We start from the raw sequence: 12,918 nt of genomic DNA, 5'->3' as shown, positions 1-12,918 counted from the left end.
ATGCTGGGATCAGGCGTGCGCCACCACGCCCGGCATAAGGGAGGCTCCTTGATTGTTCTGTGCTCTTCAGAAAGGTCCTCAGGTGACAGGTCAGACCAAAGCAGGAACCAAGAGCAACAGAGCCCTTAGGGCCTTACTGAGAGGGAAGCAGAAAACAGAAACCAAGCATAGTGGTGCATGTTATACAGTGAGTCCAAGGATGTCCTAGACTGCAGTGGAGAGCCTGTCTCCAGGAAAAAAGAGAAGGCCGGGTGCAGCTCAGCGGGAGAGCACTTGCCTAGCATGTTAGAGGCCCCCAGCTTCACTTAACCTCTGCTACCAAACAAACGAACAAGAATATATATATATATGTATATGATATTTTTAGACAACACAATTTTTTAATATATGATGAATATCAGTTCTACTGTTATCAGTGTCAAATTTCCTGATTTAATGACTGACATGTCTTTGTTCTTAGAAAATAAACACTGAAATGTTATAGGAGGTATGAGGCATGATGTCTTGCTCTTAAGGGTTTAGAAACGCACACATAATGCAAATAGAGCAAACATAAGCAATTATGAATCTGTATTTTTTATTTATTATTTTTCTGGTACCGGGAACCGAACTCAGAACCTTGCATTTGCCAGGCAGGTGACACTCCACTGAGCTAAATCCCCGGCTAGAATCTATATTTTTTTAACAGGCAGTTCTTTATACTGCCCATGGCTCAGCTTCACCTCCTGGGGTTCTGAGGGTCACAGCCGCACCTGCTCTCTGCCGCCCCTGGGAACCTCCTGGGAAGCCCAGACCTGCTCACAAGCATCACAGCAGAGTAGGGCGGTCCCTGGGGCCGGGGCACCAGGCCTCAGCTTGCCTATGAGGCAGCCTTGTCACCGCGGCGTCCGTCTGAGAAGCTCCTGGCCGACTGCTGCCGCACCTGTGCCCCCCAGCACAGTTAGAAACCAAGGAGCGAATGCGTTACTCCTCCCCACATTCAACTGTGAGCACCTTAGTGGTGCTCCATTTCCTTAAAAGAGGTACAAGACAGAATAACAAAAGCCTAAGAAGTCGCCATGTCCTAGGCAGCAGAGCCCTGGTACCAGTGAGAGACTCAGTAGAAGCACCTGAGGTTGGGGTGTCTGGGCTTCACATTCTGAAAGCCTGGGTTATCATGGCCTCTTTTCTCTCTCCAGTTCCCGTTGCCACCTTCCCGGTCCTCTTTTCACTTACTGAAGAGTATGCACTTGGCAAGTCTTTCCTTGCCATTCATAAACTGCGCCCATATCTTCACCTGCTGGACTGTAACCTCCCCCTCAGGACCCTCCAACGCGCCAGGGAGCACCCCTGATGCAGATAGTGTGGTGGGGTGCGCCTTGCAGATCCCAGATCTTGCCAATGCCTCAGACACCCCAGCTTGGACTGGGGGAGAACTCAGCCTCGGCTCCTGGGCCAGAGAGGGGCTCCATCTCCACCAGGTGGACCAGACAGGGTACAGCTTATCCAGGAAGTGTCTAGGCCCCTGGTCCTCCCAGACAGTCTCACCCAGCCTTGTCCCTGTAGCATCTCTGCCCTGGGCTCCAACTCCTACCTCACACCACCCCAGACTCCACATGCCACCTGTGGCCCTCAGATCAGAAGGCCTGGGGTGGGGGAAACTGAAGACCCCATTGAAGCTTGTCATGTACTGGACAGGGCCTCAGAAAGGCATAAGAAGCCACTTGGATTGGGCCTTTCCCTGTTCCCCTGAGCCCCACTGCCCTATCCTCCACCAAACCTGCGGCTTGATCAGACCCTCCTAGGGTCACCCTGGAGATATCCTCAAGGGTTCCGCTGCCCCTTGGTGCCCTGCGCAGTCCACTCTGCAGGAGGCCACTCTCAGGACAAGGAAGGATGGGGTGTGCAGGACAGTGGCTGCATTCCAAGCAAAGGCAGAGGAGCTTCCTCTGCTGGGGTTGGGACGTCCATGCCCTGTCGTTCTGGGAACTGAGTCCCCTCACGCTCCAGGGGCAGCTGCACCCAGAGGAGAAAGCTCGGCTAGAGAACAAGCATGTCCTCCCTTTCCACTGCAGCCCTTTGTCTGCCTGTCCCTCCCTGGAACAGAGACCTGGCTTGCTCTGACACCCAGAGCTTCAAGTCCTCTCTTATGGCCTCTGGGCCTCACTGTGCTACCAGCTCTGTTACCTCCAAGCCAAGTCCACCCTCAGCAACACCCAGCTTCTATGCTGCCCCTTTAGGGGCAGCCAGGGAAAAGGGAAAATTAATGACTGCAGGGTTGTTCCAGCTGCCGGACTGGTGAGGGCTCCACTCTGTGATCTAAAGCTTCCAGAAAGCCACCAGAGCCCCCACACAGTTACAAGGCTGGAAGACCTTCACAAACCCACACACCCAGTCAGGGACTCTCCAAGGGCCCAAGCCGAGATGGATTATCCTCAACAGATGGGGCTGGAACAGCCAAGTGAGTCTGAGGAGAAGAGTGAGCCTCAGCCCTACCTCACCTTGCACATAGATCAAGTCAGGAGGGGTCATTGGGGCCTCAAAGCGAGAAGGGAGGGAATAGCTGTCGTGGCTGTTGCGATCTCTATGGCCCCATTAGTCACGGGCAGGGCCTCTTCAGAGGGGGCTGGGTCTGCAGTGTGCGAAGCTGGGACTGATTCATGGGCAATGTAGGCTCAAGGGCACTGGGATTAAGGGTGTGAGTGCTGCCACCCTGAGTAGCCTGGATAAGATAAAAGGGACAGAAAGAGCTGTGATTGTCCTTGCTGGTTTGCTGCTTTCAGCCCACCATGGACTGTTTCTCCTCTGCGACACCCTCTGCCGTGCCACTCTGCCTCAGAGCCAACCAGTTATGGGCTGAAACCTCTACAGACCATGAGCTAAATAAACTTTTCCCCCTTTAACTTTAGGTGTCAGGTATTTTACCTCAGCAATGAGAGAAAAAATGAAACAGCTGTGCTCTTTAAATCCTAGGTAAGCAAGGACATGAAAGGTACTCACAGAGACAGATGGTCAATATCAAAACGTTTTTGCTCTCCAAGACACCCATGAGAAAAATGAAAAGGCAAGCCACTGGCTAAAAAAAAATATAGTAAAGATGCACATATCTGGTGAACAGTAAGCAGAATTATTTATTTATTTAGTGTGGCTGGTATCAAACTCATGACCTTTGGGCTCGCCTCGCAAGTGCAAGGTCCCGAGTTCAATCCCTGGTACAAAAAACAAGACAAAACAAAAAATCCAGGACCTTGAGCACACTAGGGAAGCACTCTATCACTAAGTCACACTGCTAGCCTGATATTTTTTTTAAATCCTAAAATTCAAATATAAATCTAGTTTTTAAATAAATAAAATACACCTGGGCGTGGTGGCGCACACCTATAATCCCCGCACTCAGGAGGCCGAGGCAGGAGGATCACTGTGAGTTCCAGGCCAGATTAGGTTACCTAGTGAGTTTGAGTCCAGCTTGACACTGTCTCAAATAAAATAAAATAAATAAAATATCTGAGCAGACACTTCTTCACATGAGAAAAAATACATACAAATGAGTGAAAGCACATAAAGGCCCTCAACGTGAAGCCATTTGGGAGCCGTGGATCAGAACTCTGTGAGATCCCACCTTGTGCATAGAATGAGGGGTTGGGGGAGCAGAATCACCAGAGCTCTGCTACAGCGCTGGGCCAACGTGAGCTGGTGCAACGAATTTGGAAGTTTCTGGCAAAGTTAAACGAGTATGACCCCGCGATCCTCCGACACGTGCACCCAAAGGAGAAGAAATGCAACTGGGGAGGACCCTCCTGCTGAGGCGGGTGCTGTGGTCCATACCAGGCTGTACGTGCAGGCTCGTCCTGGCTGTACTCACAGCAGCCACAGTCTGGAAACCATTTAAACGGCCATCACCAGGCAACCAGATCGATTATGGTGCATTTGTTCATGAAATACTACTCAGGAACAAACAATGACTGATATACACAAAAGAATGAAGGAATTTCAGACACATCCTGAGAGAAGCCAAATACACAAGAGTTTTAAATGTACTGCTCCATCGTATGAAGCACAGGAACCAGGTCAGTTGTTGAAGTGTGTGATGGTTAATCCTGATGTCTCCAGAGAAGTGAATGGGTTGTATGGGTGCTAACTTTATCAATGGCTAACTCCTGAGTTCATAGCTGAATGGGCCAGTAGGAGGAGGGCCGAGTCGGAAGTCGGTCCCTGGAGTATGTCTCTGAAGGATGTACCTTTTCTTGCTCTCTTTCTCTCTCACTCTACTTCCTGGTTACCATGAGGTGGGACATAACTCTCCTCCACCATGATGCTTCTTTTTGTTGCTGTTGTTTGAGACAGGGTCTTGATGGGCTGGGTATTTAGCTCAGTGGTTCAGGTGCCTGCTTTGCAAGCGCAAGGACGCAGTTCAATCCCCGGTACTAAAAAAAAAAAAAAAAAAAAAAAAAAGAGAGACGGGGTCTTGCTGTGTTTTCTAGGCTGGCCTCGAACTCGTGATGATCCTTTTGCCTCAGCACCCTGAGTGCTGAGACTACAGGCCTGTGCCATGGAGCCCAGCCTATCAGGACGTGTCTGCCTTTGAGTCAGGCAACCTTGTATGTGTAAGGTACTTTGTCCTAGCAACAGAGAGGTGATGAATAACAGGTAGGCACAAGGGAATGTCCTTCTCCTTGGTCAGAGCTACAGCTTCCCATCTATCATCGAGACTCACCAACAGTTCACTGAAGTGCTCTGTATTGCATTCTATGCTCGTTTCACTGCAGTACATGGATGTGTGCATGTGTGCACATGTATGTGGCTGCTCAGATATCTCACGGCACAATCACCGTACATCAAGAATAAACATGGGCACCTGGCAGTAGCCCATGGCTGGACCTCAAGCAGGCCTTGGATTCTCTGCTTGGCCTGTCCTCTGGCTGGTTTGGGAGCCCAAGGTGCTGTCCACTCCACCTTCCATGAAGTCAGGATCTGCAGCCAGACAGGATCTGACAGGACCTGGGATGCAGTCTGCTTTCCCTGCTCAGTAGCACAACCATTCAGGCCAGTGGCAGAAACAGAGCCCTCATATTCTCCTATCTCCCGGTACGGGGACCCCAGAGACTCACAGAATCCAACCTGGAAAAATCCATAAGCCCTGGCCAGGTCCAAGTCCAAAGTGCCTTTTGTAAATCCCACAGCAGGAAGAAGAGCTCCACGCCATCCCTTGTGCCAACAGAGCAGTCACCTCGGGTCTAATCCCTCAGGCCAGTAATCTGAACACTGACTTGGAGAAGTTGCTGACAGATGCGATATGTTGGCTGTGTCGGTGTGATTGTGTGAAAAGTGACCCAAAGTCCAGTGCGTGACACAACCTCATGATGCTCACAAGGTCCACGGGCACAACAAATTCAGGGGACAGCTGGTCCTGTGATGCTGGTGTCCTTGGCCAGAAGATGAGGATTCTGCAGCTGGACGCCTCTACGGGCTCCGCACTCCACCTGGCACCCGTACCACAGCCGTGGGTCTCCAGGCACCCAGCTCCCTTTCTCTGTGATCACCCAACATGGGCATGTTCTCGGTGGGGAGGGGAGGGAAGCTGGTGGGAGCTCTGCCGCATCTGTCCAACAATGCACTGTGAGTGGTGCTGCATTACAGAGGGGACCACTGGGGCGGCAGGAAGAATGGCCCACTGGGCTTCCTCAGCAGTCACTCCGCCCCAGCAGCAACTGCGCAGGTGCTACTTTCCATGATTTGTGCCTTCCATAGCTTGAAACTGCAACCACAGACAGTTACAGCTGATCTTAGCAGGTGATCTTCTCTCCTAACATCATGGATGAATTCAGGCACACTAGCGTGTTGTGTGAAAATGAATACTGAACCGTATGGAATGTAGAGAACGAACTGTGCAGAATCAAGAGCTGAGGAGAAGATGAGAAGGAGTTTAGCAACCTAAAAATCTCAGCACTGAGGGTGACCTTTCTCCTGTTGGTGGCTTACTTTATTAGGAGATAAAAAGGATGCAAAGGCCCTGACAGGATCATGTCACATCTGCGCTTACTGAAACATTTCCTTCCTTAGTTCCGTATTCATGTCATGGTTTGCTTTTCATATTTAGGAGCTGACTCATTTGTTTCCTGTTAGTGGACCAGAGTTCGATCCCACCCCTCGCTGTATCCAAAAAATAAAAAAAAAATCCCTATGGCCACCATTAGTCCTAACAAAATGACTCCTAACAAAGAGGGAAAGGCCGAGACCCATAGTCTTATAAAATTCTGGCTTATTTACAAAACTATGCCCACTAAAGATAGCTGTGTTCTGGAAAGAAATTGAAAACATCCTTTGGCATGGCTTTTTATGACTTAAAATTTTTAACTAGAAGTTTTTTGTTTTGTTGAGACAGGGTCTCACCACGTAGCTCAGGCTGACCTAGAACTCACTATGTAGCACAAGCTGGTCTCGAACTTGGCAATCCTGCCTTGACCTCCAGAGTGCTGGAATTACAAGCATGTGCTTCCACGCCCAACTTAACTAGAAATAGTTATATCTAAATTTTTATCAGTTTTGGTAAGAACACTATGTTATGTTTTTGATGTTGCTTTTAAGTGTCAGGCATTGACAACCTGACATTTTAGACGTTATGTGAATTAAACCTATCTAAACATAACATAGAGTCCAGTACTTGTTTTCTGCTTGAAAACTTACATTTTCTACTAAAGTAAGAGTACTTTCAAATGAATATACAAAATATATATTAAATATCCAGGGACCAGGGATTTAGTTCAGTGGTTCTGCTGCCTGCCTTGCAAGCGCAAGGACCTGAGTTCTATCCCCAGTACCAAAAAAAAAAAAAAAAAAAAAAAAAAAAAAAAAAAAAAGAAAAGAAAAGAAAAAGAAAATTCCTCACAAACACTCCAGCCTATAGAACAACTTAATGAGACATCCATCCAAATATACTATAGATCAATAATTGAAAAAATACAAAAGGATTAAACTGTCCTAAAAAATAAAAGCTCGTTCAGTTCTGCTCCTCCATATTTAAAGAAATCATGAGGCATGATCTCCTGACTGGCATTGAAACCCACTACATTCACACTTCTTTGAAAAGCAGAGCAAGAAGCTGCACCCATCATGTTTGTCCCCCGCCACACTGGAGATTTTATTCAGGGGAGCGGAGCAGAGAGAAAAGAGCAGAGAGAGAGCAGAGCAAGTGCTGGCCTATTTATGGGGCTTGGAGCCAAAGACTTCCTCGTTAGGGTGGAGTAGGCTGCTCTTAGCCTATCAAAAGCCACTTTGCTCTCTAAGGAGGGAGCTCTGCAGGAAGCTTTAGGTTTTAATTCTATATGCTGACATGGTCTTGGAAAAAGGAAACTCAGGATGGGTTTAGGGGAAGAACCCGGAAGTCCAACCCCAAAAGGCGGTGTCACAACATACTTTAACATGATAATTCCCTAACATTCCCCTCTTTGGTTTTGGATGAGAACCGGCAGTAGGTGCAAACCATACGCCAGGGAAAGGCAGTAATGTGTCTGTCTCCTGTAACCCATCATGTATTTTTAACTACTAACCCAACCCTAAAACATGTGAAGCACAGACTTGGTCTGTGTCCCTGGCCTCCACACACCACCCTGTGCAGCAGAACACTGAACCATGGTGCTCGCCGGTGTGTGAGAAGGATGTGCAACCAAGGGTGAGTGTGTACCCAAGGCCTGTGGTGCGTGTTAGCTCCTTACCACAAGGGAGCATATGTGTGACAAAGTACTGCATCAGAAGGGCAGGCCTTCAGCGAGGACCCTACCCTTTGCACCGACTTTCAAATCACGAGCCACCCTGCCTTGTCAAACTGTCACTCTCAGGAATGGTACGACACACCATCTGCCATCTGCTTGTTCCCTGTGACGTGCAAGAGGCTCGCCCGTGGACTCTTAGGGACAGTGGCACCGGAGCAGGGCACAGCACTGGACAGGAGACTCATGGAGCTCTGGGCAGAGAAGACCTGGACTGCTTGGAAGTATGGGTTTGTGGCTGTTCCCTGCCCTCTTGTGGAGATGCCTGGGACTCAAGCTTTGGGTCAGGGGCCCAATGGTTTGGGCTGGACCCTCACCCTCTCTGAAGGTCAGAAGTGCTTCCAGGCCCTCACCAGACAGTGTCTACCTTGAGCCTGGGCACCAGACTCCAGGACTGTGAGCAACGCCCTACTGTTGTCCACGAGCTGCCCAGCCTGTCAGTGGTGCAGCAGACACAGATGGAGGCAGCTGGAACCTTCATCAGGTCTCTACTTGGCAGAGAGAAACCAAATGGAACCTGCTGTTTCAAAAACTGCAGATAGGGGGCAGGGATTTAGCTCAGTGGCACCGCACCTGCCTCACAAGCGCAAGGTCCTTAGTTCAATCCCTGGTACCAAAAAAGAAAAAAAGGAAATTGCAAGACCTTGGGATACTTAGGAAGTGTCCGGGGGCCCCAGCCCACACTTGGAAAGGACAAAGCACACCATGTGCGTGAAGAAAATAGAACAGGCTGGCACTGTCCAAAAGGGTGTGTTTTTACAGTTTTTAAAAACTTTTTCTATGAAGCAGAGGATTGAATGAACTGGTGTCTCACACATCAGCCAAGCATTATACCACTGAGCACTGTCCCCTGCCCCTTTTTTCATTCTGTGGCAGGTACTCACGAAACTGCCCAGGCTGACCTCAACCTTGTGATCCTCCTGCCTCAGCCTCCAAGTAGCTGGAATTACAGGTGTGTACCACCCAACTCAGGTTGTTTTCATATTTAATTTGGTTCTCTCCAGTCTTTCATTATGAGACAGATACAGAAATTATGAAAAATGCTTTTATTTTAAATCAAAGTACCAAGCAGATTCTTGCAAAACAACATACAAAGTAGGACTCAAACACTGCCCTTCCCAAGGGTGCCTCCAGGCAGGCACTGAGAGAAGCTCTCACCCGCTTGTAAAACCAAGTCAGTCCTATACTCTCAGAAAACCAAGCTGAAGGCAGCACGAACACCGTGTTTGCCGTGTTTGCACATGGCTGAGGCCCCACAGGGGCCCAGAAGCCCAGCAACCTGAGGACCCAGCAGGAAGCGGGTGTGTCAGTGGGGGCGCTGCCCAACTCCCACCACCCCCACAGTTCCGTCCTCTACTCCAGCCCACCCACCCTGTCAGGAGCAGCTGTGGAAGATAGGCTGGCAGCAGATGTGTGGACAGCCTTGGGGCACTGACAAGGGGGTGGAAATTAATTCTGAAGCTGGTTTGGGGCTTTTTATATGGCTCTACAATTAACTCTGCCGTCCGTACCTCCAGGGACTAAGGGGTAGGGTCTGAAAAGGTCCCAACTTGGTCTTTATAAAGAAAGGAAACGGACCCACAACCCAGAATATAGACAGCACCTTGGACGCTCCCTGACTCCCGGGGCAACAGGTGTTTCATTAGTGACGCTGCCTCTAACGGGGTCACACTGCTGCATGTAACAAGACTCACAACTTGAATAAAAATGAGTTTTATAAAAGGAGTAGATACACAAACAGGTAAACATCATGCTGAAACCAGTTGATTCATGACAACAGCAAAAAGTGATGTAACAGAAGGAAAAGAAACAGAACTTCAGTAGCTTGATGTAGGGTGGGAGGCAGACAGGGCCCTGGTCAGAGCAAAGGTGCGAGGTGGCATCTGCACACTCAAGGGGGTGGGTTGATGGACAAAGGAACAACTACTTCCCTTTAATACAGTGAAGAGGGCCAGTGCCCCTCCTGCTGTGAGGACCTCTACAGCAAGGCCAGCAGGAAGGTCCAGGGAGAGCTGGCCCTGAGGACTGTCCTAAGCCGTACTCCACAAGCAACCTGGGCTTCCTGTTCCCTGAAATGCTTGGCCCTAGGAGCTGTGGCCTAGAGGACGGCCCCTGCCAGTATTCCTTTAAAGCCCAAACCTAGATCTGCAAACCACCAACAGGTAGCCTGCACGGAGTACACCTGTCCTAGCCAGTCCTACCCGGCCTTGGGCGGCCTCTCCAACGCCCTGGGGCTCAGCTCTACCCACAGGAGAGGATCAGGGGCCTGAGAGCTAACAGGGAGGTCCCAAAGCAGGCTACACAAGGGAGCCACCTGAGCCATCCCGAATCTGAAGGAACACGGCCAAATTCTCCAGAGCTTCACTTAGGCAGGTTGCAGCCCAGCACCTCCATATCCAGCTAGGTACACGCACAGGTGCCCAGGCCCACCCTATAGCCCACTTGGGAATCCTAGGCACTCAGCATCATTTTGGTTGAAAATGCTATAAATGACTCTTTCTAGAAGCCTACTAAGCAATTCACTTAAAAACACCTGCAGCACATGTGCAATGGTGCCCAGACCTCCCCTGGTCTGTAGGGCCTCTTGGCCACCTGAGCACCTGCTGGGTCTGTAGCCCAGCCCTGGGACCATGTTTCCACAGGCAGAAGAGCGGGGCGCTGGCCACACTAAACCTACAGAAAACTGTGGGAAGAAACCAAATCCATAGGATCCATGGGTTTCCACTCTTGGGTACATTTCCCAAGACATGTGTTAGTTATGTCCCCCCCAGCAGGCTCAGGCGCCAGGCCAGGACCAGCAGGGGCACAGACACCAGGACCTCTGTGACTTGGCTGGACTCTGGTGCCACCAGCACCTGCAGGGTGTAAAATGCCTGCTGCCCCTGCCTCTGCTGCCTGCACCTAGTTATACCTAGGCCTTCTGGTCACAGTCCCCCTGGCTCCTGCTCAAGGCCAATGTGTAAACAGTATTAATAAGCAACAGATGGAAAAGTATATTTCCCAAGAAAAAAGGGGAAGGAGTTTAGAAGGTGAAGACCAATTTCTCAGGTTGCTGGCCATCTTTCTGTCCCTCTTTTTCTTGAGTCTTCTGGCAAGTCCTCTCTTTGGTTCAGCCCACAAGACCTGTCGGTGCTGAGCCAGCTCCGTGGCCTCCGCCTGCAGCGGCCTGAGGAGAGGCAGCCAGCCCTGTCCACCCCGAGGGGCCGCTCCCTCTACCGGCTACTTCTGCTCGTGGTCCTCTGCCATGGCGGACACCTCAATGGTGGCTGTATGCTCGTCAGGCCCTGCGGTAGCTGCTGTGGGCACTGTCACAATTGTGCTGCCTGCCGGTGATGCCTGGGCCACATTCTGCAGGGTGGGGCCCAGGCTGGGCAGGGTGAGCAGCTGCAGTGGGCTGACCACTTTCAGCACCGTGCTGCCATCCTGCATGGCTGCCGTGCTCAGAACTGTGAGGCTGGATGCGTCTGGGTGGATCTCCACTGTGCTAGGGAAAGTGGAGCCTGAGGAGGCCAGGACTGTGTAGCCCCCAAGCAATGGAGAGGCTGGTGAGCTTGCTGGGGGTGCCTGAGGGGAGCTCTTGCCCAGGACAGCCGAGGGTAGCGTGGACACCACCTTGCCAAGAGGTACGCTGGTCAGCTGGGACACTGGCACACCCGGGCCGAGGGCGATCTGTGCAGACTGGGTGAGCACCTGTGAGGCCATGGAGGCCGGTCCAGACGTGGCCCGTGCGAGCCGCGGCCGCTTCATGGGGGGCGGCAGGGAGACAGGGGTCAGCGTCATCAGCACGTTGCTGAGGTGCTGGGACTTGTGTTTCAATTCCTTGGCGCGGCGGCGGTGCTCATCGCACTGCTGCTCCAGGGCTGTAGGAGGCACAGTGTCAGGGCAGGCAGCATCTTCTTAGGGTGGTGGGGCAGACATGCATCATTACCTGGCAGCCCAAGCTAACAGCAACCACACAACCTGCCAAGGTGAGGTCAGCACAGTGGGGCCTCAGACGGCCCAGGACTGCCACTCCACCGATGGAAGTGATGTGCTAGGCCTTCCCCATCTACTCTAACATGTTCCAGTCACAATCTGTGCACAGACAGCTGCTGTGGCACCGAAGCAGCCTGTTTACATGCACACATGGTGCACATGCGGTGTACACATGGTGAACATATGTAAGTATCAACACCACAGAGAGCCTGGAATAAACACTTCACCACAGGAGCAAGCCTAGCTCTGGGTGGGTGAGAGGTGGCCCTATTCACTTTTCTGTTATTTCTCTTCAGAAAGGTCAGTAAACATAACAACGGTACATTCTGCCTGGTGAAGTTTGGCCACAGCCATTTGAGTTTTACTGACTTTTCAGTGTGTGACACCTAGGTCCCTCTTACTTCCCACCTCGGTGGAACTGGCCAGACAGATGAGCCCATAGGCTCCTTGAACTCCCAGCACACTGCCAGCCATACCTGCCAGGTCCCGGGCATACTGCTCCCGTGAGCGGTCCATCTGGCACTTGTGGCTGGCCAGCACCTTTTTCACCAGGTCTAGCATGCCAAAGTTCTGTACAATGTTGTTGAGGAGGACAGCATCTTAAAGGAGCAACGTGAACACTTGATGAGAACCCAGGGTCCCTCCCAGAGGGCCCAGACCCCAGGGCCAGGGGTGGTTCTTGGGGATCCGGCCAGCAGGAGAAGCCTGGCTCCACAAAGCCTAGGATGCATGCCAAGTGATCCTCCTACAGCCAGCACAGCCAGGTCTTGCCTCTAGGCTAGGCCTTCATCCCAGGGGCATGGCAGGGCCTGGCAGGAGCTGACAAGAGGGAGACTTGGGGCTCCTCACCTCGAAGCTGCAGGGGAGGATCCTGTACCCGCTGCTGCAGACCTTTCATAGTCTCCTCCAGTTCCTGCTGGAACTCCTGTATGACCTCATCCAGCAGGCCAGCGTCCTTCAGTCCCCGCCAAAAAGCAAATGTGTCATCTGTGAGGGAAGGAAAGGGCTCGGTGGTCAGGAAGAACACTGCTGCTTGGGGAAGCCCTCAGTGAGGAAAAGCAAAGACAGGTGCAAGGATACTCCCTAGGGAAGTTACAGCACTAGATGCAATTACTTAGCCTGTAAGTGCAATAGGTCGGTGACTGAGATCTGAGGTCTACTTCAGAGTTCCCAGAACCACAGCAGCCAGCACCTCACC

General features: G+C 51.2%; 1 protein-coding gene across 3 annotated transcripts in view; it reads right to left on the bottom strand.

Moving 5' to 3' along the window:
• Positions 1-9,166: 9,166 nt before the first annotated feature.
• Positions 9,167-12,918, bottom strand: part of Gmeb2 (glucocorticoid modulatory element binding protein 2) — a 39,085-nt gene continuing 35,333 nt past the window's right edge. For all 3 annotated transcript variants that reach the window (XM_033767119.1, XM_010638158.3, XM_010638166.2), the window contains 3 exons: positions 12,570-12,707; positions 12,197-12,319; positions 9,167-11,605 (listed from right to left, as the gene is read on the bottom strand). In XM_033767119.1, the coding sequence (XP_033623010.1) occupies positions 10,965-11,605; positions 12,197-12,319; positions 12,570-12,707 (902 nt within the window). In that variant the 3' untranslated portion in view covers positions 9,167-10,964. The remainder of the gene's footprint in view (positions 11,606-12,196; positions 12,320-12,569; positions 12,708-12,918) is intronic.

The sequence above is a fragment of the Fukomys damarensis genome, unplaced genomic scaffold (genome assembly GCF_012274545.1).
Source record: "Fukomys damarensis isolate Sample0158 unplaced genomic scaffold, DMR_v1.0_HiC HiC_scaffold_22, whole genome shotgun sequence".
Classification (NCBI taxonomy): domain Eukaryota; kingdom Metazoa; phylum Chordata; class Mammalia; order Rodentia; family Bathyergidae; genus Fukomys; species Fukomys damarensis.
The sequence above is the reverse complement of the archived record's forward strand: the minus strand, read 5'-3'. Positions and strand labels throughout refer to the sequence as shown.